The sequence below is a fragment of the Brachionichthys hirsutus genome, chromosome 16 (genome assembly GCF_040956055.1).
Source record: "Brachionichthys hirsutus isolate HB-005 chromosome 16, CSIRO-AGI_Bhir_v1, whole genome shotgun sequence".
Lineage (NCBI taxonomy): Eukaryota > Metazoa > Chordata > Actinopteri > Lophiiformes > Brachionichthyidae > Brachionichthys > Brachionichthys hirsutus.
Genome location: NC_090912.1, coordinates 67,853 through 87,500, shown reverse-complemented (window position 1 = coordinate 87,500; position 19,648 = coordinate 67,853). Strand labels below are relative to the sequence as shown.

The 19,648-nt window shown below is 42.9% G+C and overlaps 3 protein-coding genes across 3 annotated transcripts in view; 2 read left to right on the top strand and 1 right to left on the bottom strand.

Annotated features, from left to right (window-relative positions):
* The window catches only part of gas7a (growth arrest-specific 7a), a 12,925-nt gene extending 10,860 nt beyond the window's left edge, over window positions 1-2,065 (top strand). Inside the window, exons 8-10 of the mRNA XM_068750255.1 lie at window positions 529-608; window positions 757-855; window positions 1,952-2,065. Coding sequence (XP_068606356.1) covers window positions 529-608; window positions 757-855; window positions 1,952-2,065 — 293 coding nt within the window. The remainder of the gene's footprint in view (window positions 1-528; window positions 609-756; window positions 856-1,951) is intronic.
* Window positions 2,066-6,901: 4,836 nt separating this feature from the next.
* On the bottom strand, window positions 6,902-7,972 carry rcvrna (recoverin a). The gene is made up of 3 exons (XM_068749897.1): window positions 7,592-7,972; window positions 7,120-7,231; window positions 6,902-7,020 (listed from the first exon to the last, which is right to left on the bottom strand). The coding sequence occupies exons 1-3, from the start codon at window positions 7,970-7,972 to the stop codon at window positions 6,902-6,904; spliced, it is 612 nt and encodes a 203-aa protein (XP_068605998.1).
* A 2,892-nt stretch (window positions 7,973-10,864) lies between these two features.
* On the top strand, window positions 10,865-16,774 carry LOC137905959 (germ cell-specific gene 1-like protein). Its single transcript, XM_068750244.1, has 5 exons — window positions 10,865-11,168; window positions 12,272-12,319; window positions 12,824-12,976; window positions 15,612-15,723; window positions 16,474-16,774. The coding sequence occupies exons 1-5, from the start codon at window positions 10,865-10,867 to the stop codon at window positions 16,772-16,774; spliced, it is 918 nt and encodes a 305-aa protein (XP_068606345.1).
* Window positions 16,775-19,648: the final 2,874 nt, after the last annotated feature.

Genomic DNA, 19,648 nt, shown 5'->3' with positions numbered 1-19,648 from the left:
GATGTCAGAAATGACACAAATATCTAATATTTCTTTTGATTTGATTATTTCCTGTTGGTTTGAGAGCAACAGCTGACAACAGTCTGTAATGCAAGGATATGCAGAATGAATGAAAATATTTGATTTGCACATACACAAGGCAAATACAGTATTCAAAACACAAACAGGAAATGAGATTCTGTGTGAATAAATAATAACACAAAGTGCAGGTTTAAATGAAAGATATGCTTCTGCGATGTAGTGAAGTAGAGGAATCTCCTAACCCTTAAAAGTTGACTTCATTCCTGGAATAACACCAAGTCAACAATATCGATTTGTGCCGCTTGCTGTCCCGGTTGGATGTCCGGAGGTTCTGGAGGTTCTGAAGGCTCGTTGCTCCATTGCGGTACAAATCAGTGTTATATTACAGTTGAAAACTCAACACGTGCTACATAGCAAAAATGATTAAGCCATCATAAAGAGTTATTTTTGACCAGCAGGTTAATGGCGAGTCAAGCTGACCGCCCCCTGTTGGTCTGTGTCCTGCAGGGGACGACCTGATGCGCTGCGTGGATCTGTACAACCAAACCCAGTGCAAGTGGTTTGAAGAAATGGTCACCACCAGCATGGTAAAGACGACACGTCCAGATACTACTTTAACCAAATGCCCCCCCAGCCTAGCAGGCACTATGAAATATGTCCTTCTTTGCTGTGACGCACTTCTAATGTCCTCGTGCAACGCTTTGTGCCGTTGCTTTGACCACTAACTTCCTCCAGGAGCTGGAGAAGCTGGAGGTGGAGCGGATCGAGTGGATTCAGCAGCATCTACGACAGTACACGACTCTGCGGCACGAGACGGACATGTTCAACCAGAGTGTGAGTCGGGTTCACGTTGTTAATCCCCCGGGAAGACTCCCTCAGGGAAATTAGGGATTGAGAAATGTAATGAGAATGAAACAACCAACATTTTGCAATTTTTAATGTACTTTAATCAGTCAAGCTTTTAGTATTGATTTAAAACCAGTTACTGTCAATCCAAAGCTCACATCTCATTTTGATGTTTTTGGCAAAAAGGAGTTCTCACACAGGTAGATGAAAAAATTCAGCTTCATCCTTACTGGAGGACGAGTGTCACAAGTTGAAGCCTATACTGTATATTGAAATGAATATGTTTGCAGGTTTTCTTCATCATTAAATACACATCCGTGAACACACTGCAAGCAGGAATGACCAATAGTTCATTCAATACATGAAAGCGGTGCTAATGTGCCGACCAACACACGGTGTGTCCATTCTGCAACAGGAAGTGTTGGGGACATCGTTTTATAGCATGTTATACGAGAATACTGCATGACAGAAGGTGCTCTCAGTTGCATGATGTAGACTAGAGGCTGTTGTGACTGTTTGACCCTCTCCCCTCGGGAAGGGGGCTACGGTCCATCCGGATCAGGACCTCCAGGGGAGAGATGGGGACTATATCGGTAGAAGGATGCTGAGGTTTGGACATGTCCAGAGGACAGACAGGGACTATATCGGTAGAAGGATGCTGAGGATAGAACTGCCAGGAAACAGGGCTAGAGGACGACCAGGAGAAGAGACATGGACGTAGTGAGGGAGGACATGAGAGTGGCTGGTGTTGGGAGGGACGATGCAAAGGACAGGGTGAGGTGGAGACGGTTGGGTTGCTGTGGCTGTGGTTGTGCTTATGTACACATTGTTACTAATATTTTAGGGTTCGACCAATCTGTATGTTTCAAACACGAGCCAATGGCATGAATTCAGTCATCTGCACGTTGGTAACAACTCGAGTTCATCTTCAGCTTCATTCCACACGCGGACATCTGTCCTCGGACACGTTTTCTATGACTTGTAATGGAGGCTACGTGCATTTATGTCCTCCCCAAGCAGGATCTGTGCCTAAAGTGACACAGCGGCACATTTGTGCTAATGCACAAATGCTAATGTCTTCTAGATGGTGGAACCAGTAGATCAGCTTCTGCAGAACGTGGATCCCAGCAAAGACAGAGCGCTGTGGGTGAAGGAGAATAAAAGCGGAGAGGTTCGACCCGTGGACATGGACTTATAGACCGCCCTGGGATTCTGTGTCAGCTTACAGAACACCTCACTGATCCAGGAACAGAGCATGTTCGGACTTTCTGATTGGCTCATCAGGAGGAGAGTTGTAACCCCACCATAATCAGCACTAGCTTATTAATGCCAAGTTCAAATATTCTCCTCTTCATCTGTTGTAAAGTCGACACTTTTCCAGTTTGAGCAACCAGAACAAAAGTCTGATGACTGATATGACCTTGAATTTAGATACCGACATTGAAGCACCTCTTAGAAGGAATGTAATCTAATTTCATTGTTTAGTGGAAACGCATGTTTTGAACGTTTAGCTTTTACTGTACATGGAGCGCTGCACCGTTTATGGAACAACAACGGTTGCATTTTGTTGGCTGACGGCTGTCACATGACAAATGAAATCCAGGTGTACAGCTTCGATATCCAGAAACCTCAACAGAAACATTGGAATGTACATCTGATTCTAGGATTTGGATTTGGATCTGGATTTAGGCCAGGGTCCATTGTAGAAAGCGCTTGTCCAACAGCCTTTAGTGCCTAACGGTTATATACCTGGAATGTTCTCTCTGATTCAGTGTACATAAAAGCTGCAGATGTTTAAAGGCCCCACGTATTTGGGCTGATGATGTTTGTACTGTACAGTGTTGTTGTTGAATTTTTGGTAAATGTACAGAGCATATCTTTATGGTGTCAGTCAGTAGAAGGGGGCCACATGCAGCAGATCAAAATAGAAGCACTTAGAAACCCTCTGAGCTCTGAGGCCAACGCTACACACCGTTTGGAGTTCACCTTTTGAAGGTGCTAGCATACAACATAATAGCAAAAGGTTGTCAAACAATGTACAGCAAAAATCAGTTTTCTTTGTTCCAGTTTCTTTGTGTTTAGGTTAATAGAAGCAGCAAAATATTCAATAGTAAATATCTTTTTAGTGGAAGTGTCATCAGCCACCAAATGTTAGAGGGACTGAGATAAATGTGAACTAAATAGTGATTATGTGTGAAGCAGCAGTCTTTTTTTAACTAATCAAATAATCTTTATGCAAAAGAAAAACAAAATAATCCGTGCTTAAGGAGGCAGAAGAGGAGTGAAGGCTTAGTTATACCGTATATCCACAAGAGGGCAGTGAAGAGTCAAACATTTCAGACAGGCGTAATGAGCTTGTGACACGTCAGGCAGATCTAAAGAGACAAAGGCAGCGGGCTAACTTATCCAGTGACGCTATTAAACGTGTCGCCACACAGACAAAGTCTTTCTTGTACTAATTCAGCCACTAGCATAGCATCTGACACGCCTTGCTTCTATTACAGGCTCCACTGCCACAATCTCAGATGCTATTGCCTCACTTTGTCCAGACCCTCAGAGGGTTTAAAAGAGAAGCAAGTCGTGCATTTTTGACGTGATCTGGGTGTTATTGAGGGATCCAGACTCGTCCCAGCTGCACAAACACATTGATCGGCGTCTGCATGTACAGTGTGTGTGTCTGTTTACAAGTGTCCATGTGTCTGTGTCTTGACATTTTGTTGTGGTTCATCATTTCTGTCATATTTAGCTCTGAATAATCCAGAGTGGTCAAATCAGAAAGTTGGATTAAGATTGCAAGTATACGAGAAAAGAACTGCTAAAATGCTTAGCTCCCTTTTTGTCCATTTGAATTGTGAATGCTCTAACCCCAAAGGTTTAAATCTATCTGTTGTAGAGGTTTCGTCAGTATTGTGCACTAAACGTAAGAGTTCATGTCCCAGATAAATGTTTTTGACAAGTTTAATGATGATGTAACCATTGTGTTTACTGCCCCTCTGTGGTTAACATTTTCAGAACGTGCACTAAATCCCATGTTGGCGATGTTTTGATCATAGGTGACCTCCCTCTGTCCAGACGGCGTGCAAAATAAATCTCTTTGAAAATGAAATACTGTATTCTGGTGTGTCGTTATGTAACTGCATGAGGAGGTTGGTGTTTGCTGGTTCACTCGCTTTAGGCGGATGATGCTGTGTCATCTGGTCCTGTATTAAAACCAGCCCATAATAGTAAGGCTGGATCGTTAACCTGAGCCTGGTCCCAACGTATCGCCCTAATGAATGGACCAACAAACATATGAGCGTAGACTCTTAGATTTAATCATGAGCGAGTGACGTGAATTGTTTTCCAGCCCTAATGCAGCAAATACAGAAAGAATCTGTGGAAAAACTGAGCGGAAACAAATGTTTTTTTAAAAGGTTTTAAAAATGCACAATAAAATGTTGCAAAAGAAAAAAGCACAAAGGGCAGGAGAAGAAGACAAATCCAATCAATGAAATAAGCACCATATTTCCGCATTCTAATGTTTTCTACTTTTGTCTGGCACTAATTTTTTAAATGTCATAATTTTAGAGCCTCCATATACACAAGATAATCAACAACAACAGCTTTTAACCAATCAATCAAATTGTAATACTTTTCTTGTTCATCTTGCTCAGATTTGTGCTGCAGTTGGACCTAGTGGAGCATAAAAAGTACCGTGAACTCACAAGTGTAAAATATCTCAAAAAGCATTGTAACGCTACAAGCTAAAGGATACAGAAAAACACACAATGCATTATTTCAATGTAGCTTGACCACAGGAAAGCGATGACAGATATTGCTGCTCTGCTAACAAGACTAGTTGGTACTTACGGGTCGACTTTATTGGATGTTAGGGTTTAAGATTTGCCGGTTTTCCAGATAAGGCATGTTTGAAGTCCAAGTTAATTAGGCTTGGCTAAAACTATCTGAGGTTATCTCACTAGCTAGCCTTGACTGACTTGTGTAGCACATGTTCCCTTTTCTTGTAGACGAGACAGTCGTCTTACCAACAGCTGCTTTTCCGCTTTGCGGGTCATGGGCGATTCTGGAGCCAATCCCAGCTTGCCAGCTTACACCCCTAATGCGTCGCCAGCGCATCGCGGGGCCACACAGAGACAGACAATTAATCCCATCAATTCACCTAACTTTCACATTTTAGGAGGGGACTAAGAGAAAACACACGTGGCCACGGGGAGAATATACAAAATGCACACAGATAGGATTTGAACCAGTAGCACTAACCACTACGCCACCGTGCCGCCCCACATTACAATTTATAAAAGTAAACTGATTTAGCTCAAATACCAATGATTCTGTGACTGCCACAGCTTGAGGAGGTTTTCTCCATGCAATAACCTCATCCTCCTGCAATCAAATCATTCCTGTCACCTGCGTTTCTGTGATCACCTGCAGCTCATCTCTCAATCAGCTCTCACTCTACTTAAACTCTGCTCAGGGATTTGTTCCTGCTCCCCAGCATGCTTATTCTGATTCTGTGTACCTGCCCTGCTCTTTTTCTGGATTTCCTCTCTTTACCTGCGCCTGCACCTGTCCTGAGTTGTCTGCTGATTTGGACTGACCACCTGTGTTCAAACATTAAAGGTTACGTAACTGGGTTCCCTTCTCCTGTCGTGCTTTCGGGTTGTCCCCGTCTGTGTCTTGACGGGGCTTAGATGGTGGAGTGGGTCACCCAATGATTAAACGGTTGGTGGTTTGAAGCCCGCTGCGTCCCAGTCAGTCTCTGTTGTGTCCACACTTCATCCACCTCGCCTCCATTGTCCCACACTGGTGCATAAATGTCAGCTCATCATTGTAAATGAGAACTGATTCTCAACTGAGCCACCCGTTAAAGCAGGGCTGTCAAACTCGCTTTCTCCGAGGGCCACATCAGCATTATGGCTGCCCTCAAAGGGCCAGTTGTAAATGTAACGAAATATAATGTAATGTAAATGAAATGTAACTACTCCTTAACATGCTGCTAAATAACTATTTAATACTACATACTTAATTAAATTATAAATATGCAATTGCATAGTTCTAAAAATATATCGATACCTTACTGCTGTAAAAATATCCACCGAGGTTATGTAATCGCCGGCGTCTGTCTGTAATTTGTTCTTCAATATCTCCATTGATTGTTGACCGATATTTATGGAATTTAACACAGTCATGTTGGGTGGGGGGGGGGGGGGCCTCTATCTCACCACTGAATATCATCTGGGTCGGATCCAGAATGAAGTCAGCAACAAATATTTAATTTTAACATTAAAACCCCATTTACAGATTAGAGATCAGTTACAAATACATCAACTCTGATTCACTTTAACTTTTCAGCATTTTACAAAAACAAATGTCTGCACAAAGCTCTCGCGGGCCACAAAAAATGACGTGGCGGGCCACATTGGCCCCTGGGCCTTGAGTTTGACACATATGCGTTAAAGGTTTAATAAATAATAATAAAGCATTTTCACAGAACTTAGACATAATTTAAAAATATATGGATGCAACAATCAATGTTCTGACAATCCAAGAGATGAAAGTCTTCTTCAACTGGCTTCTGTTTGACACAATAAGAGATGCATCTTAAAATAGGAATGCACTTTATTCAAATTACCTAACCATGAAAAGGCATGAGGCGGCTAGCTAGCGGTTACGGTTGCTCTGCTAACATGGCTAATCAGCATTTAGCAGGGCCAGCTGATCAGGTGTTTGTTTTTCTCTCAATGCATTCATTATCTGTTGTCTCAAGGTAGACAAACACTACTCACCTGTAAAATGATTAAGAGTAATGTTTCCAGATATATGACTTGTGGCTGAAGCTAGCTTACTAGCCACCCCTACCCGCAGTGCAGTTACTGCAGCTTTCTATTATTCTCTATACTTTTTTCTTTTTTTTATCACATTATTTTCTTCCCCCAAAAATTGAAGCCTACAGTCCCGGGTTCTTCAGAATGACCACGTGATAAATAAATAGAAGAGCCTTCAGACCTCCTGTCCGGTCTTCCGCTGTCCCCCTTCAGTGCTTCTTCTCTTTCAGCTTGTCTTTAATTCTCTGAGGCTCATCGTATTGTATCAGCCGCAGGATCTCCTTGTTGTCCATCACACCCTGAATGAATTCTCCCTCTGAGATTTTGTCTGCTGGGATTAAAGACAAAAATAAATAAAGCACAATTAGAGGAGCATCATCACATTTGTTTCATGTCAATGTGGAGGCACTTCAGGAATTTGTGTTACCATTTTCCTTCTTTCCAAAAAATTTCCAGACCTTTCCAGCTCGTTTTTCGGGTGTGTTTTCATCGTCTGACAAGTTCTTCTGGTTGTCGGCAGGAATCATGTTGAATATTGACTGAGCAAGAGCAAATATTATGTTTGACACTAATCTCCTCATACAAAAGATCCACAGTCAGGACAACAATCCCTAAACGTCTCATTGATCAACATTATTAATAAACACTTGCTTTTCCAAAAAAAACCCCAAAAAACAAAATCTGGCCCATGTATGATTTCTGGAACTACAAATCCAATATTTGGTCTGACTTTATTATGTTTGTGAACATTTACAACCATCCCACCAAGTCCAAAATGGATGAATGACTTTCCATCCATCCATGTTCTTTGTCCCGTGTGGGTCACGGGTCTGCTCGAGCGTATCCCAGCTAACTACAGGCAAAAGGCAGGGTGATAATAAAAAAAAGGTAGAAAGTACCCTAACGATTTCCAAGATTTCATTTTTGCTGATGGTTCCATTCCCATCGACGTCGTACAGGGCGAAGGCCCACTCCAGCTTCTGGAGAGTCTTTCCTCCGGATGTGAGATGCAGAGCAACAATGTACTCCTTGAAGTCCAACGTGCCGTCAGCATTGGTGTCGAAACTCCTGAAGACGTGCCGAGCATACTCTGTGGGGTCAGCATTTGGGAAGAAGCTGGCGTAGATACCTTCAAACTGCTCCTTGCTGATCTTCCCACCGGGACATTCCTTGAGGAAGGACCGGTACCAGGTACAGAGCTCGGCCTCAGAGTATTTTGTGTTGGACTTCAGATCTTCCAGCAGCTCCTTTGACAATGCGCTGCTCTTGGTATTCCCCATCCTGAAAAATGTTCCTTTGCTTGGAGGACAACCGCTGCAGCCCTCTGAGTGGTTCTGACTCGTATTCACTCTGGTGGGCCCTCAAGGTGCCAAACAGGATTAGGGTTATCACTGCCTAATCCAGATGGCTTTATAAAAGATTAAGGGGATAACCACGTCACAGAACTATGACACTTTTTTGAAGGCGGAGTTAAATACTGGTATAAACAGGATGATTAAACACAGCAGGTGGTAAACAGTGTAAAGGTCAACATCTGGGGGAATTTAGTGATTTTTGCAGGGTTATTGCTTACTATAAATTCCAATCTGAAATTTCTCACTTTGATGTTAAATTGCACATATGAAACATGATTCAGAACAGCAGTAGCACGTTATCAAGCAACATTTGCCTTCATCTCATATTTTATTTTGCCACAAGTTTGATTCATGCACTTGTCACCTACTAAAATTCTTATTTTCATTTGCTGACACCTGGCTTGGTGTGAGGGTGGTCACTGGGCGGAGAAATAATGGTAGGTGACTTTTAATTGGACTTTTCTATGAGAAACTCAAACTGAAAGCGCATTATTTATTCACTCTGCTTGGTGGTGGTGAAGCTACTACTGTAGCCACAGCCGCCTTGGGGCCCGAACCATCTCGATCAACGGGTCGACCCGCTCAACCACCTGCACCACATCGCTCTTCATTGTTTCCTTTGTGCATCTCAAATCTACAGAAACTGCATAACGTTGTGTTTATTTGACCTTAGGTTCTCTCCGAGGTTTCTGCCTGTTAAAGAAAAGTTTTTTTAAAGTGGGTCAAGTTGGGTTCTGTCTTTCCCTGCTAATCTTGTAAAGTGTATTGAGATCACTTTCTGTTGTGATCTCGTGTTATAGAAATAAAATTGAATTGAATTAGTCCAAAACGTCATATGATGAAGTCTCAATGAACTGATCTGTAATGGAAGCCATTTCTTAATCCAGACACCTCAATGGAGACTAACCCACTAACTATCCAGAGCACTAGATACACTCAACCCTAGTCTTCAGTGGCATTGCTGAGTTCACCAGGGGCCCAGAGGACCACCCGGTTGGACCATCCCTTCATGTTGCAGGTGGATGCCAGTGATACTGGGGCTGGCGCTGTATTACTGCAGGTGGAAAGGTTAGGGTTAGGGTAAGGGGGTTCTTCTCTAAGAAGTTCAAAGCGTAGCAATGCCATTGTTCAGTTATAGAGAAAGAAGCACTAACCCTAACCCTAACCGCTAAGCTGCTGAGCTGAATGGACCATCAGGCCAAGCATCGACATTAATCTAGAGTTCTAGACTAACCATGCACAGGGACAACGTTGAGTTTGACATGATGGGGAGACGGTGGGACAGGTGGTTGTGTGGGTTGTCCTATGATCGAGAGGCTGGAGGTTCGATTCCCAGTGCAGGCACATGTGCACACTGTCGTTGTGTCCCTGGCCTGTGTGAATGCAGTGAGCGCGTGAATGTCGGTGGTGGTCAGGAGGGCCGATGGTGCTTCTGTCAGTCTGCCCCAGAGCTGTGGCTACAACAGCAGCTTCACCACCACCACGTACGGTGTGAATGAATAATAAAGCGTGCAGCGTCTTTGAGTGTCCAGAAAATCGCTAAATAAAACCAAGGCATTATTATTATTATGGAACTCTTAGAATCCTGCAGCAGACAGAAAAGTAAGGATTTAATCAAAACCTGGAATGACTGTTGTCCTGAAACTCTTAATCTGGGAGCATCCACTAAAACGCTGCACAGCTACCTCTGCAACATCAGATTAGGAAAATCCAAATCATTATTCATTGTTTTCCTCTTTCAAATATTATCATGAAGACCTACTTTTACATAATAATCTTCAACTTAAGGCTTTGCCAGACAAAAAAAAAGGAAACAAAAAAGCACAGAATCGGTCCTTGTTTGTATTTTTGTGGAAGCTAATTTTCACTATAATCTCTTTATATTCGGGGAGAATAACTCGGAGTGATGCAGGCTATGTGTCAAAAATACTGCTGTCAGGTCTGAACATGAATTCTAAATAATTGGTCAACTACATCAGAGCGAAAGCCCCTTAAATATCTCTGGCAGTGCCCGATGTCGGCAACATTAAGGAAATCTCACGTCAGCATTCTGGCTTTCAACTTGCCGGTTTCAGCTCATTCCCGTTCTTCATCTCTTGTTCTGAGTCTCGTTACCTCTTCATACATGCCGTGTTCTTGCTTTTTCCTGTCGGTTTGCTTTTGACTCTTCCTGATTTGAGTTCATTGCTTGATTTTTGGGTTGTCAGTATAAGCCCTTGAACTGCATTTGTAGCTTCAGCTCTGACTAAATGTGTTGTCTCCTGCATCAACAGCCATGAATAGATTTTCCCTGCATGCACACACAAATTATGGATGGATTTTCCTGCATTATGTCATAGCTCAGCCACTGGAAAACTTGATCTTATGCCTGCAGCTGCAAATACTTTGAGATTACATGGAAGGCAGAAAAATCAGGGAAATGCAAACCTTGTCCAGGATTAAACCATTGTAATCTTTTTTGTAATATGCTCAGTGGAAGTCTGGACCATAACTTATGATTTGTAATGGATAATATTGAAGGCAAATATTTGCAGAAGGGGCGGAGCGATGACAAGTGGCAGAGAGAGAAGAGTTCTATCGAAGCAAACCTTTGCCGGACTGCCGGGGGTTTCTATGGTTTCTGTGACCATGGAGAGAAGGCGGTACCTTGTCATTAGAGCTCGCAGAGAAATGTACACAATTCTCACCCAAGGAGCCTCAAATGCAACGAGATTATGAAGATTTGATATATCTGTCGAGAGGCGAAACCCGGTGGCTGCATATCAAAAGCCAGGATTAGTTGCCTTTTGATTTCATCTCCCCCGGCCGGCCTCAACCATGAGGCTAGCGCGGGGTTGGCGGGCTTCTGTGGCACTCACTCTCAACCTTGTGGCGTTTGCTTTTGCTTTGTCAGCAGTGACCACCAGCTACTGGTGCGAGGGGACTAGGAAGGTGGCCAAGCCCTTCTGCACAGGCCCCCCACTGAAGGTGAAGCAGTGGTTCTGCATCCGCTTCAACAGCTCCAACGTCAACGACAGCCGCTTGGTCCAGTACATCTTTGAGACCGGAGAGGAGAAGTTTCTCCTGAGGAGGTTCCACACCGGTATATTTTTCTCCTGTGAGCAGGCGGCCGACATGAACGGTGAGCCACACACACACACACACACACACACACAGTCCTTCAGCTGCATCCGCGTTCAAGAACATGAAGGGGTGATGGATGTATTCTTTAACCCATCAACCTGTCTAGGGACAACAGACCGAAATTGGCCATTGGCAATAATCTGTCATATTTACGTATTTTTATATGTTCACTAATATGTACTGTCCCTATTTAAATAAATACATACATAAATAAATCTACATGTTATAAATGTCAATCCCTGGACAATAATAAGCATCTTATATCTTTATTTGTATATGAATATAAAATTAGCATTAGTTTGTGGGATGAAGATGATGTGAAAGCTCCTCCCTTACTTTGTAGGGTTAAGGCTGTAGTAACCATAACAACCACATTGCATCGTAGTGAGATGAATCATTGTGAGGGGATTGTCGGGCCTCTGTAGGACAGCTGAGGATTTCCACTGACAGAAATCAGATTCAAGAATTAAAGTCACAGCCAAATCTCATCAGATTAAACCCATTTGCACACTCCTACTTTGTCTTTTAATCACTTCACCAGGACATGTAAAAGTCATGTCAGCAGGTGTTCTCTACCTAGATCAGCAGGAAGTGGATAGATACCGGCATTCTTACGTAACACTGCGGTTCAGAAGCGATCCACGCTCTTAACCCCAAACTCCACTTTGTAAAATATATTGTGATGTGTAGAGAATTGTCTCTTATTTGCACAGATTATGTTTCCATTTAGGGAGGCACAGTGGCGCAGGGGTTAGCGCTGTCGCCTCACAGCAAGAAGGTTCTGGGTTCGATTCCTTTCTGTGTGGCGTTTGTAGGTTCTCTCCGTGTTCACCTGAGCAGATAAGTCATGATGACTATAAACTGTCTGTAGGTGTGAAGTATTGGTATTGTTGACCGATAAATCACCATGGAGACCTGTCACCTTGCACTACATGAGTTTTGCTCCATTTTGGTCAATGTTTGTCTGCTCTGTCTACATGGAGGACGAGGTGTGCCACAGAAAGGTCAATTAAGTCTGTTATTGTCAATGGAATGTCCAAATAGATTAAAATGAAATCAAAATACATGAACTATAAATGATTTATTTTCTTCTAATTTCAGGTTTTAACTGTCGAGACTTCTCAGAAATTGCACCAGAGCACGAAAGAGGTTTGCATTTTAAATCACATCTTCTTTAACGGTTTGAATGATTGCAGAGCATGAACAAGGATGGCATTGCTATTGAGAAGGGTGTCGTCTGTATTCGAATGAATAAATGCTCAAATCCACACCAAACTTTAAAGTGTTGTTTAGTAGTCCATGTCCTGTCATTCATCTAAACTTCAGTGATCAAGCAGCAGAATGGGAAAAGCTTTTTCATTTACGGGGGTCAGATGTAGAATTTATTCTGATGCACAGATGGAGACCTTCTCCAGTTTGGGTCATTAGGAAACGTTCAATCGCTGAGGCTTGTATCCTGTGCAGCTCTGCAGCAGATGGAGGCTAAATATTATGGTGTTGAAAGAGAGAAAACTCCATCTGCAGCTTGAAGCTTGAGGCTCTTACATCACAGGTCAATGTTTTGGGGCTGTCAATGACAAAGCTTTGTATTTATTGTATTTGTATTTTGCAGACAACACAGCTAAATGTCCCCGTTTCCTCCCTGCTTGGTAGGGGTCCTGTGGTTGTGCATCGTGGCTGAGAGTCTTTACCTTGGCCTGCTCTTTGCAGGCGGGGCGCTAATGACCCTGGAGCAGTGTCCCTGCTTCAGCATCATGAACAAGCTGAAGCTCAGTGCCTTTGCCGCCATGTGCACCGCCCTGTCAGGTAACAGCATCACAAGTTCTCCTGCTTCCTCTCACAGTTTCTTAAGAAATAAGAAGAAAGCTTTAATTTATCATTGATACACTGCAAGCACCCCCAGAAGAACAATGTAGACGCCGTCCCTGAGCAAAAGGCCTAACCCTAACCCTAAACTTTAACGCGTGGGTGGGTGGAGGTTAGCGTGACTATAGCTAGACGGTTCTTTCTAATACGACTACATTGCTTCTGGGATCTTCTTCACTGTTAAAGAGCCCAAGTGTTAACAATAATTTACTTCAAAGGTTTACTGAAAGAAATCTTCAATTTATCATTTTGTAATACAAAATGTGTGAATTGAATTCATATTAATAGTTTACATAATTATTTTCAATAGAATTTGTCTTCAAAAGCATCAGATAAAGTCCTAGACAGCATTCGTCCAATGATTCCAAAGGCATATTTTGCAGGTAATGTAATCAAACAAGCTGTGGGGACCCTCATCTTTGTCCCACTGAAGACCAGCTGCTGGGGGTGGTTGTATGTGTGTGTGTGTGTGTGTGTGGGGGGGGGGGGGGGGGGGGGGATGCTCCACTTGACTCTTCTGAGGATTTGTTGGTTTGTGGACTAATCGGATTGGAGCCAGGGCAGAGGGTTTTGGACATTGCAGGGACCTGCCCAGAGGAGCTCCCTGCCACCTCAGCCACGCCCCCCCTAACCCCCCCCCCTGTTGTCATCAGTTAATCCCAAGAAAAGCAGCTGTGGAGACTGTTGAGGGAGGAGAGAGAGATAACACCTCACCCACAGTCTCACATCAACCTGATCAGTCAAGTCTTCAAAGGAATACATTCAATTATCAAATATACTACTTAGCGAAAAACTCACTTTCCCCATGTTTCTACACTATTATGGTGATTTTGGGTCATTATCAACCCAAAGACAGCGAAATGGACCGTCCAGTCAATACTTTGTGTCGTTCTGTAATCAATACAGAAACGCTTCTGGAAGAAATCTCTGTTATTGTGATGTCATAGTAGGAAAGCGTGCACAAGATGTGTGTGCACGTGCATACACATTCATTGCGAAGCGCGCAGCTGCGTGCACGCAATAAATTTAGAAGCTTTTCTGACAGCTGTCTGAGACAGAAATGAGGGACGCTGTCCTGCAGCATCTGTTTGAGACAGAAATGAGGGACGCTGTCCTGCAGCATCTGTCTGAGACAGAAATGAGGGACGCTGTCCTGCAGCATCTGTTTGAGACAGAAATGAGGGACGCTGTCCTGCAGCATCTGTTTGAGACAGAAATGAGGGACGCTGTCCTGCAGCATCTGTCTGAGACAGAAATGAGGGACGCTGTCCTGCAGCATCTGTTTGAGACAGAAATGAGGGACGCTGTCCTGCAGCATCTGTCTGAGACAGAAATGAGGGACGCTGTCCTGCAGCATCTGTTTGAGACAGGAATGAGGGACGCTGTCCTGCAGCATCTGTTTGAGACAGAAATGAGGGACGCTGTCCTGCAGCATCTGTCTGAGACAGAAATGAGGGACGCTGTCCTGCAGCATCTGTTTGAGACAGGAATGAGGGACGCTGTCCTGCAGCATCTGTTTGAGACAGAAATGAGGGACGCTGTCCTGCAGCATCTGTTTGAGACAGAAATGAGGGACGCTGTCCTGCAGCATCTGTTTGAGACAGAAATGAGGGACGCTGTCCTGCAGCATCTGTTTGAGACAGAAATGAGGGACGCTGTCCTGCAGCGTCTGTTTGAGACAGAAAGTTCCAGCAGAAACCACAGGTAACCTGTCCAGCAGGAAGAACAGGGATAAAATAGATAGGGCTAACAGGAATGTGAATGTTGGCCTTACATTATGTCTACAACCTGTTCATGGTAGAATAGATCACAGGTGTATGAAAATACTTCAAGGTAATCTGCAACCACTGCACACAATGCTCTCTTACATGAAAGAAAGTCTTTGCTACCCTGTCCTCCATGTTGTCAGATGCAGATCTAATCACAGGTGAGCTCAGGTGTGCTTATTGCTGAGGCAGCCAACTAAGGCCATGTCCAAACATAGCCTGGTATCTCCTGGTATTGACTTTATATTCAAAAACTACTTTTGTCGGTCCACACGAACGAGCTTGGCGCCATTCATGTTTTGTGACCAGGACGACGAGAGACGGAGCGCTCTGATTGGTTTGGCATGCTTATGAATGTGTTTAACAAAACTCTTATGAGGTTAAGGGTGGCCGACCGTAGTTGTTGTTTTTTTAAACAAGGTTTTGTGGATGCAATTTCTTTTTTAAACGGACGGGGAAGGATATTCGGTTTTAAAAACCTGGCTACGTGTGTGCATGGCCTCAGCCAAACACCAACTGATGGAAGGAAGCATGTTCTTGGCTTGTTAGCAGCATCCACATTAAAGAGAGAGATGAAACAATTATGAATATTTATTGTTTAAAACAACTATTTTAAGGGTGTTTTTGGAAGTGATAAGGAAACACTAAGACTAGGTGGCTCTAACTTTATCTGGTCTGTGCTCTCTGAAGGTTTACCATTCCTGGAATATTTATTTCTATGTTTAAAGGAATCGATTATTCTTGTGTGTTGAAAATCCATGGTTTTCAGTTGACCATGCTCCTGCTCCCTGACTTGCTGTCGTTCTCAGGCCTTTGTGGGATGGTGGCCCACATGATGTTCACCACCATATTTCAGCTGGCTGTCGCCATGGGGCCAGAAGACTGGAGGCCAAAGACCTGGGACTATAGCTGGTCTTATGTGTAAGCAGTTTTAAACATTCATTCATTTCCCAACCGCTTATTCCGTCATCGGGTCGCGGGCCAAGCTGGAGCCAATCCCAGCAGTCAATGGGCGAGAGGCAGGGTACACCCTGGACAAGCCGCCAGCCCATCGCAGAGACAGAAGAGACACAGAGACAGACAACCACACACACACACACACACACACACACACACACACACACACACCTACGGGCAATTTAGGGTCACCAATCAGCCTGCATGTTTTTGGTGGTGGGAGGAAGCCGGAGAACCCGGAGAGAACCCACGCAGACACGGGGAGAACATGCAAACTCCTCACAGAATGGCCACAGGTTGGAGACGAACCTGCGACCATCTCGCTGTGAGGCAACAGCGCTTACCACTGCGCCACCGAGCCGCCAGTTTTAAACATGCTAAATTGAAGTTCTTCATCCCAAAAATCATTCACCTATTTAGTCAAAATGGTTTTAAAATAACAAAGGGAAAAAATGATGTGCTCTGACTTGATTATGAGATTATTTCATTATCTCCATAGGAAATTGTTCATGGAATCTCCTCACATTTTGTTTGATCAATGCAAGTTTCTCTGTGATTCTAGCCTTTCATTTGTTTCAGATGTTCTTTTTCCCTCCTTAAAATGATAAATATATGATTTATTCATATTATCATTTGAAAGTTGGACTGCATGGTAATAATTATTAAACAGTTGTTTGACTTAAGTCTAATATGGATTTCATATCTTCTTCTTAGCTTAGCATGGGGCTCTTTCGGCACCTGCATGGCCTCTGCAGTGACAGCGCTGAACAGGTACACAAAGACCATCATAGAGTTTAAATACAAGCGGCGAAATATCGAGAAGAACCTACTGATTAAGCAAAAGATGATGACGCTTGACCTGACGGAACCAATGTGGGACATGTGCCTGACAACCGTGCCATCTGATGGTGAGACACAGCTGGAACTGCTGGTCAACGGCCACAAACCGTCCACAGGGACAACGTACGCCGTGGAAATGGACAATGGACCAGAACTAGTAGAGGAATATTGCTAAAAGTGGACTAGCGCTAACTTTTTTCTGGACTGATTTCCAAGACCTTGACTCCTGTTGAATTTTATTTCTTCTACTGGAGGATATTTATTTGTTCCTTGCCACACATGAGAGAATCCCAGATTTCCTTTTTCAGAAATAATGTAACAATTGACAATGTGGATTTCAACAGCCCTTTCCATGGAAGGTTATTTATGAGCGGAACACGTGAGTGATGTAACATGATCATTCATTAAGAAGGACAATGTTTAAGAAGATTACAGATCTTCACCATCAGTGACAGAGAAGATGGATGGCAACAGGCACCGGAGAAAAAATGGGGTCGATGGAATGCTAGAATGTCATTATGGAATATCAAACAACTCTAAATAACTACAAAGCAACAAAACAATCACAAATGCACCACAAAGAAATAGAAATCAACCAGCAATTAAAATCCGTTCCACATATGATTAGAGGACAACCTTAAAAACAGGCTGCAGCCATTTGTGTCTTTCACAGCGTGTTAGCGCTTTATAGGTTAAATCGTTTTAGTAGAAGACAGCTGCTGCTGTCTTTGACTTATGGGTCACTTTTACTGGGTTCCTGTAAAATTAAGGCCCGTTGAGCTTTTTAATCTGGCCTGCTGAACTTGTCCAAATTATATCATGAAATAAAATTTGATTATAATTAAACCTCATTCATTTGACCTTTTCCCTGTAATGCCATCTGTAAAAGGCCAAATCCCTTCATGTAACTTCATGATTAATTTCTGTGTCATTCGATCGTTGAAGATGAAAACAGTGACTTGCTGTAAATGTGCGTAATACTCTTGACCAAACATTTGTTTTGAAGCTGTCTTTCGAACGTTTTGAGCCATAGTCATCTGTGAAGTCAAGTGTAACATGTCCGGGTGTCGGGGTTATTCCCTGACACACTGTAAGAAATAATTAAACGCACACAAAATGAATCAGGCAGACAAACTTCGATACTTTACCGGTAAGGAGGACCTTGTTCGCCCAGCGGCTGCGACCAAAAGACCCCTCCCCCGAGACCTTACGGCCCTTTTATTAACACGGTAAAAGTGGGTGGTCTCAGGTAAATACATAGATCCCTACCCCCTTCGATGAAACTAGAGACAAAGGGATCTCTACCTAGAGAAACACTCGTGGTCACCTCCATCTTAAAAACTCTTCAATGAAACAATGAAAATACAACAATAACTCTAACACCGGGCTACTGTTTATTGATGCAGGAAGCTGATCGGTGTTTCTCTTTTTGAACGTGCCATTAAGAATCTAAAAGTTAATTAAAGGTACCTAATAACACCATGCTGATGTCATGTAGCTGATGAAGGGACCTTTACTTTTCTCATCGATCTTTATCTCTCAAATAAGAAATCTAGTCTAATTAATATGAGATCCTGTAGCACATTATTAAAAGATAATTTCCTCTTTCTTCCTCAGTGACTGAAATCAGCTTTCCTGTGAGTGAATTTCTGCTCAGTTGGGATCTTGCCTTGACATATCTATACAAACATTTAAACATTGCCTTGGCCAGTTTGAAAATAACCTGTATTTCATTCCTTATAAAATGTTATTATCTCAATTTGACAAGAAGCATCATAATTTTTGAGGAGAATATCTCAAACCTGCCCAACATAGAGCCATTTTTTAATTGGACCCAAGGATGAGTGGCATGTTTGATGAGATATTTTTTCATCAGTAGTTTCTGAGGTATCGTCAAAAATGTGAATTTCCATAATGGTGGGTCTAGATGAGTTTTTTTGTTTTTATCTAAATTTTACTTTTTAACTTTAACATACGAATAAAGTACTGAAGCATTTGAATGATGATGGATCTGCGTTATCTCAGCTTCATTGTGGTAGCATCGTGTGTCATACTATGGCCCAATACAGAGTGACCACCTCCAACCATGGATTTAATCGTCCAAATCTGGATTATAACCCCAATCCCCATTTCTCACGAGGCCTACCTCGAGGTTTAATCATTTTGACTAAAGATCCAGCCCAAACACAATGAAATCAAAATCTGTTCGACACTTTGGCGATACCTTGAAACAAACAGTCAGATGACCGCCCATGTTTCTCGTAGGTTTGTTGATGCTTTTATTTTGTTGTCCCGCCGATGGCTTCCGGTTTTTGCTCCGATTAGCGGAAGAAGGTATCCATGATGAAAACTTTGAAATAGTGACGATAACGGTTGGTCTAATTAATTACCTGTCGCGATATGAAAATGTTTTTTAACAGTTACTGCGTCAAGTGTTGTCAACGTTTTCAATTATCCGAGCTCTAAAACGTTAGCTAGCCGCCTAGCATGAAATCGGACTGCTTTGTTTACATCCAGCGCTGATGATGAGCTTCGAGAGGCGTGCTAGCTAACCCAGCTAGCCGACCTGTTGGAGAGGAGTCATCCGGCTAAACTGCTGCCGCCTCGGGGGTAAGCTGGACATGTCGGCTTCCTTCTGAGGATGGATTTAGCTTGGAAATCTGTAACCACAGGTTACGTCACCTGTATAGTACTCACGAAGAGACTGAGCGGGCCTACCTGGTAACACATGAATATCTCAGATATACGTAATACTAATAATATAAATAAATACAGTATAGCTGCTTTTTAATACGTAAAATCACATCAAGAGCCACAAGGATAGTTTCTCCAGATTTCTAGTATCACCGAAAACAACGAATAAATTGCGTTTATTCACTCAGTGCATAGTACAGAAAAGGAACCAACAAATGTTGAAACTGCTAGTTATTCTCATTATTCTGAGAAAGAAAATTCCAATATTTGCTTTGGAGAAGGCTTATGTGCTAAATTGTTTTCTGGCTAAGAAACTCCACCTTATTAGGGGTGTGTAGATAAACTGTCAAACGGT

Excerpts from the sequence above, each read along its gene's own strand:
- rcvrna (XM_068749897.1), bottom strand. The coding sequence starts at position 7,972 with ATGGGGAATACCAAGAGCAGCGCATTGTCAAAGGAGCTGCTGGAAGAT. Across the intron at positions 7,232-7,591 it reads AAATCTTGGAAATCGTTAGG|TCAATATTCAACATGATTCC; the intron begins GTACTTTCTACC and ends GCTCTTGCTCAG. Across the intron at positions 7,021-7,119 it reads TTTTGGAAAGAAGGAAAATG|ACAAAATCTCAGAGGGAGAA; the intron begins GTAACACAAATT and ends TAATCCCAGCAG.
- LOC137905959 (XM_068750244.1), top strand. The coding sequence starts at position 10,865 with ATGAGGCTAGCGCGGGGTTGGCGGGCTTCTGTGGCACTCACTCTCAAC. Across the intron at positions 11,169-12,271 it reads GCAGGCGGCCGACATGAACG|GTTTTAACTGTCGAGACTTC; the intron begins GTGAGCCACACA and ends TTCTAATTTCAG. Across the intron at positions 12,320-12,823 it reads TGCACCAGAGCACGAAAGAG|GGGTCCTGTGGTTGTGCATC; the intron begins GTTTGCATTTTA and ends CCTGCTTGGTAG.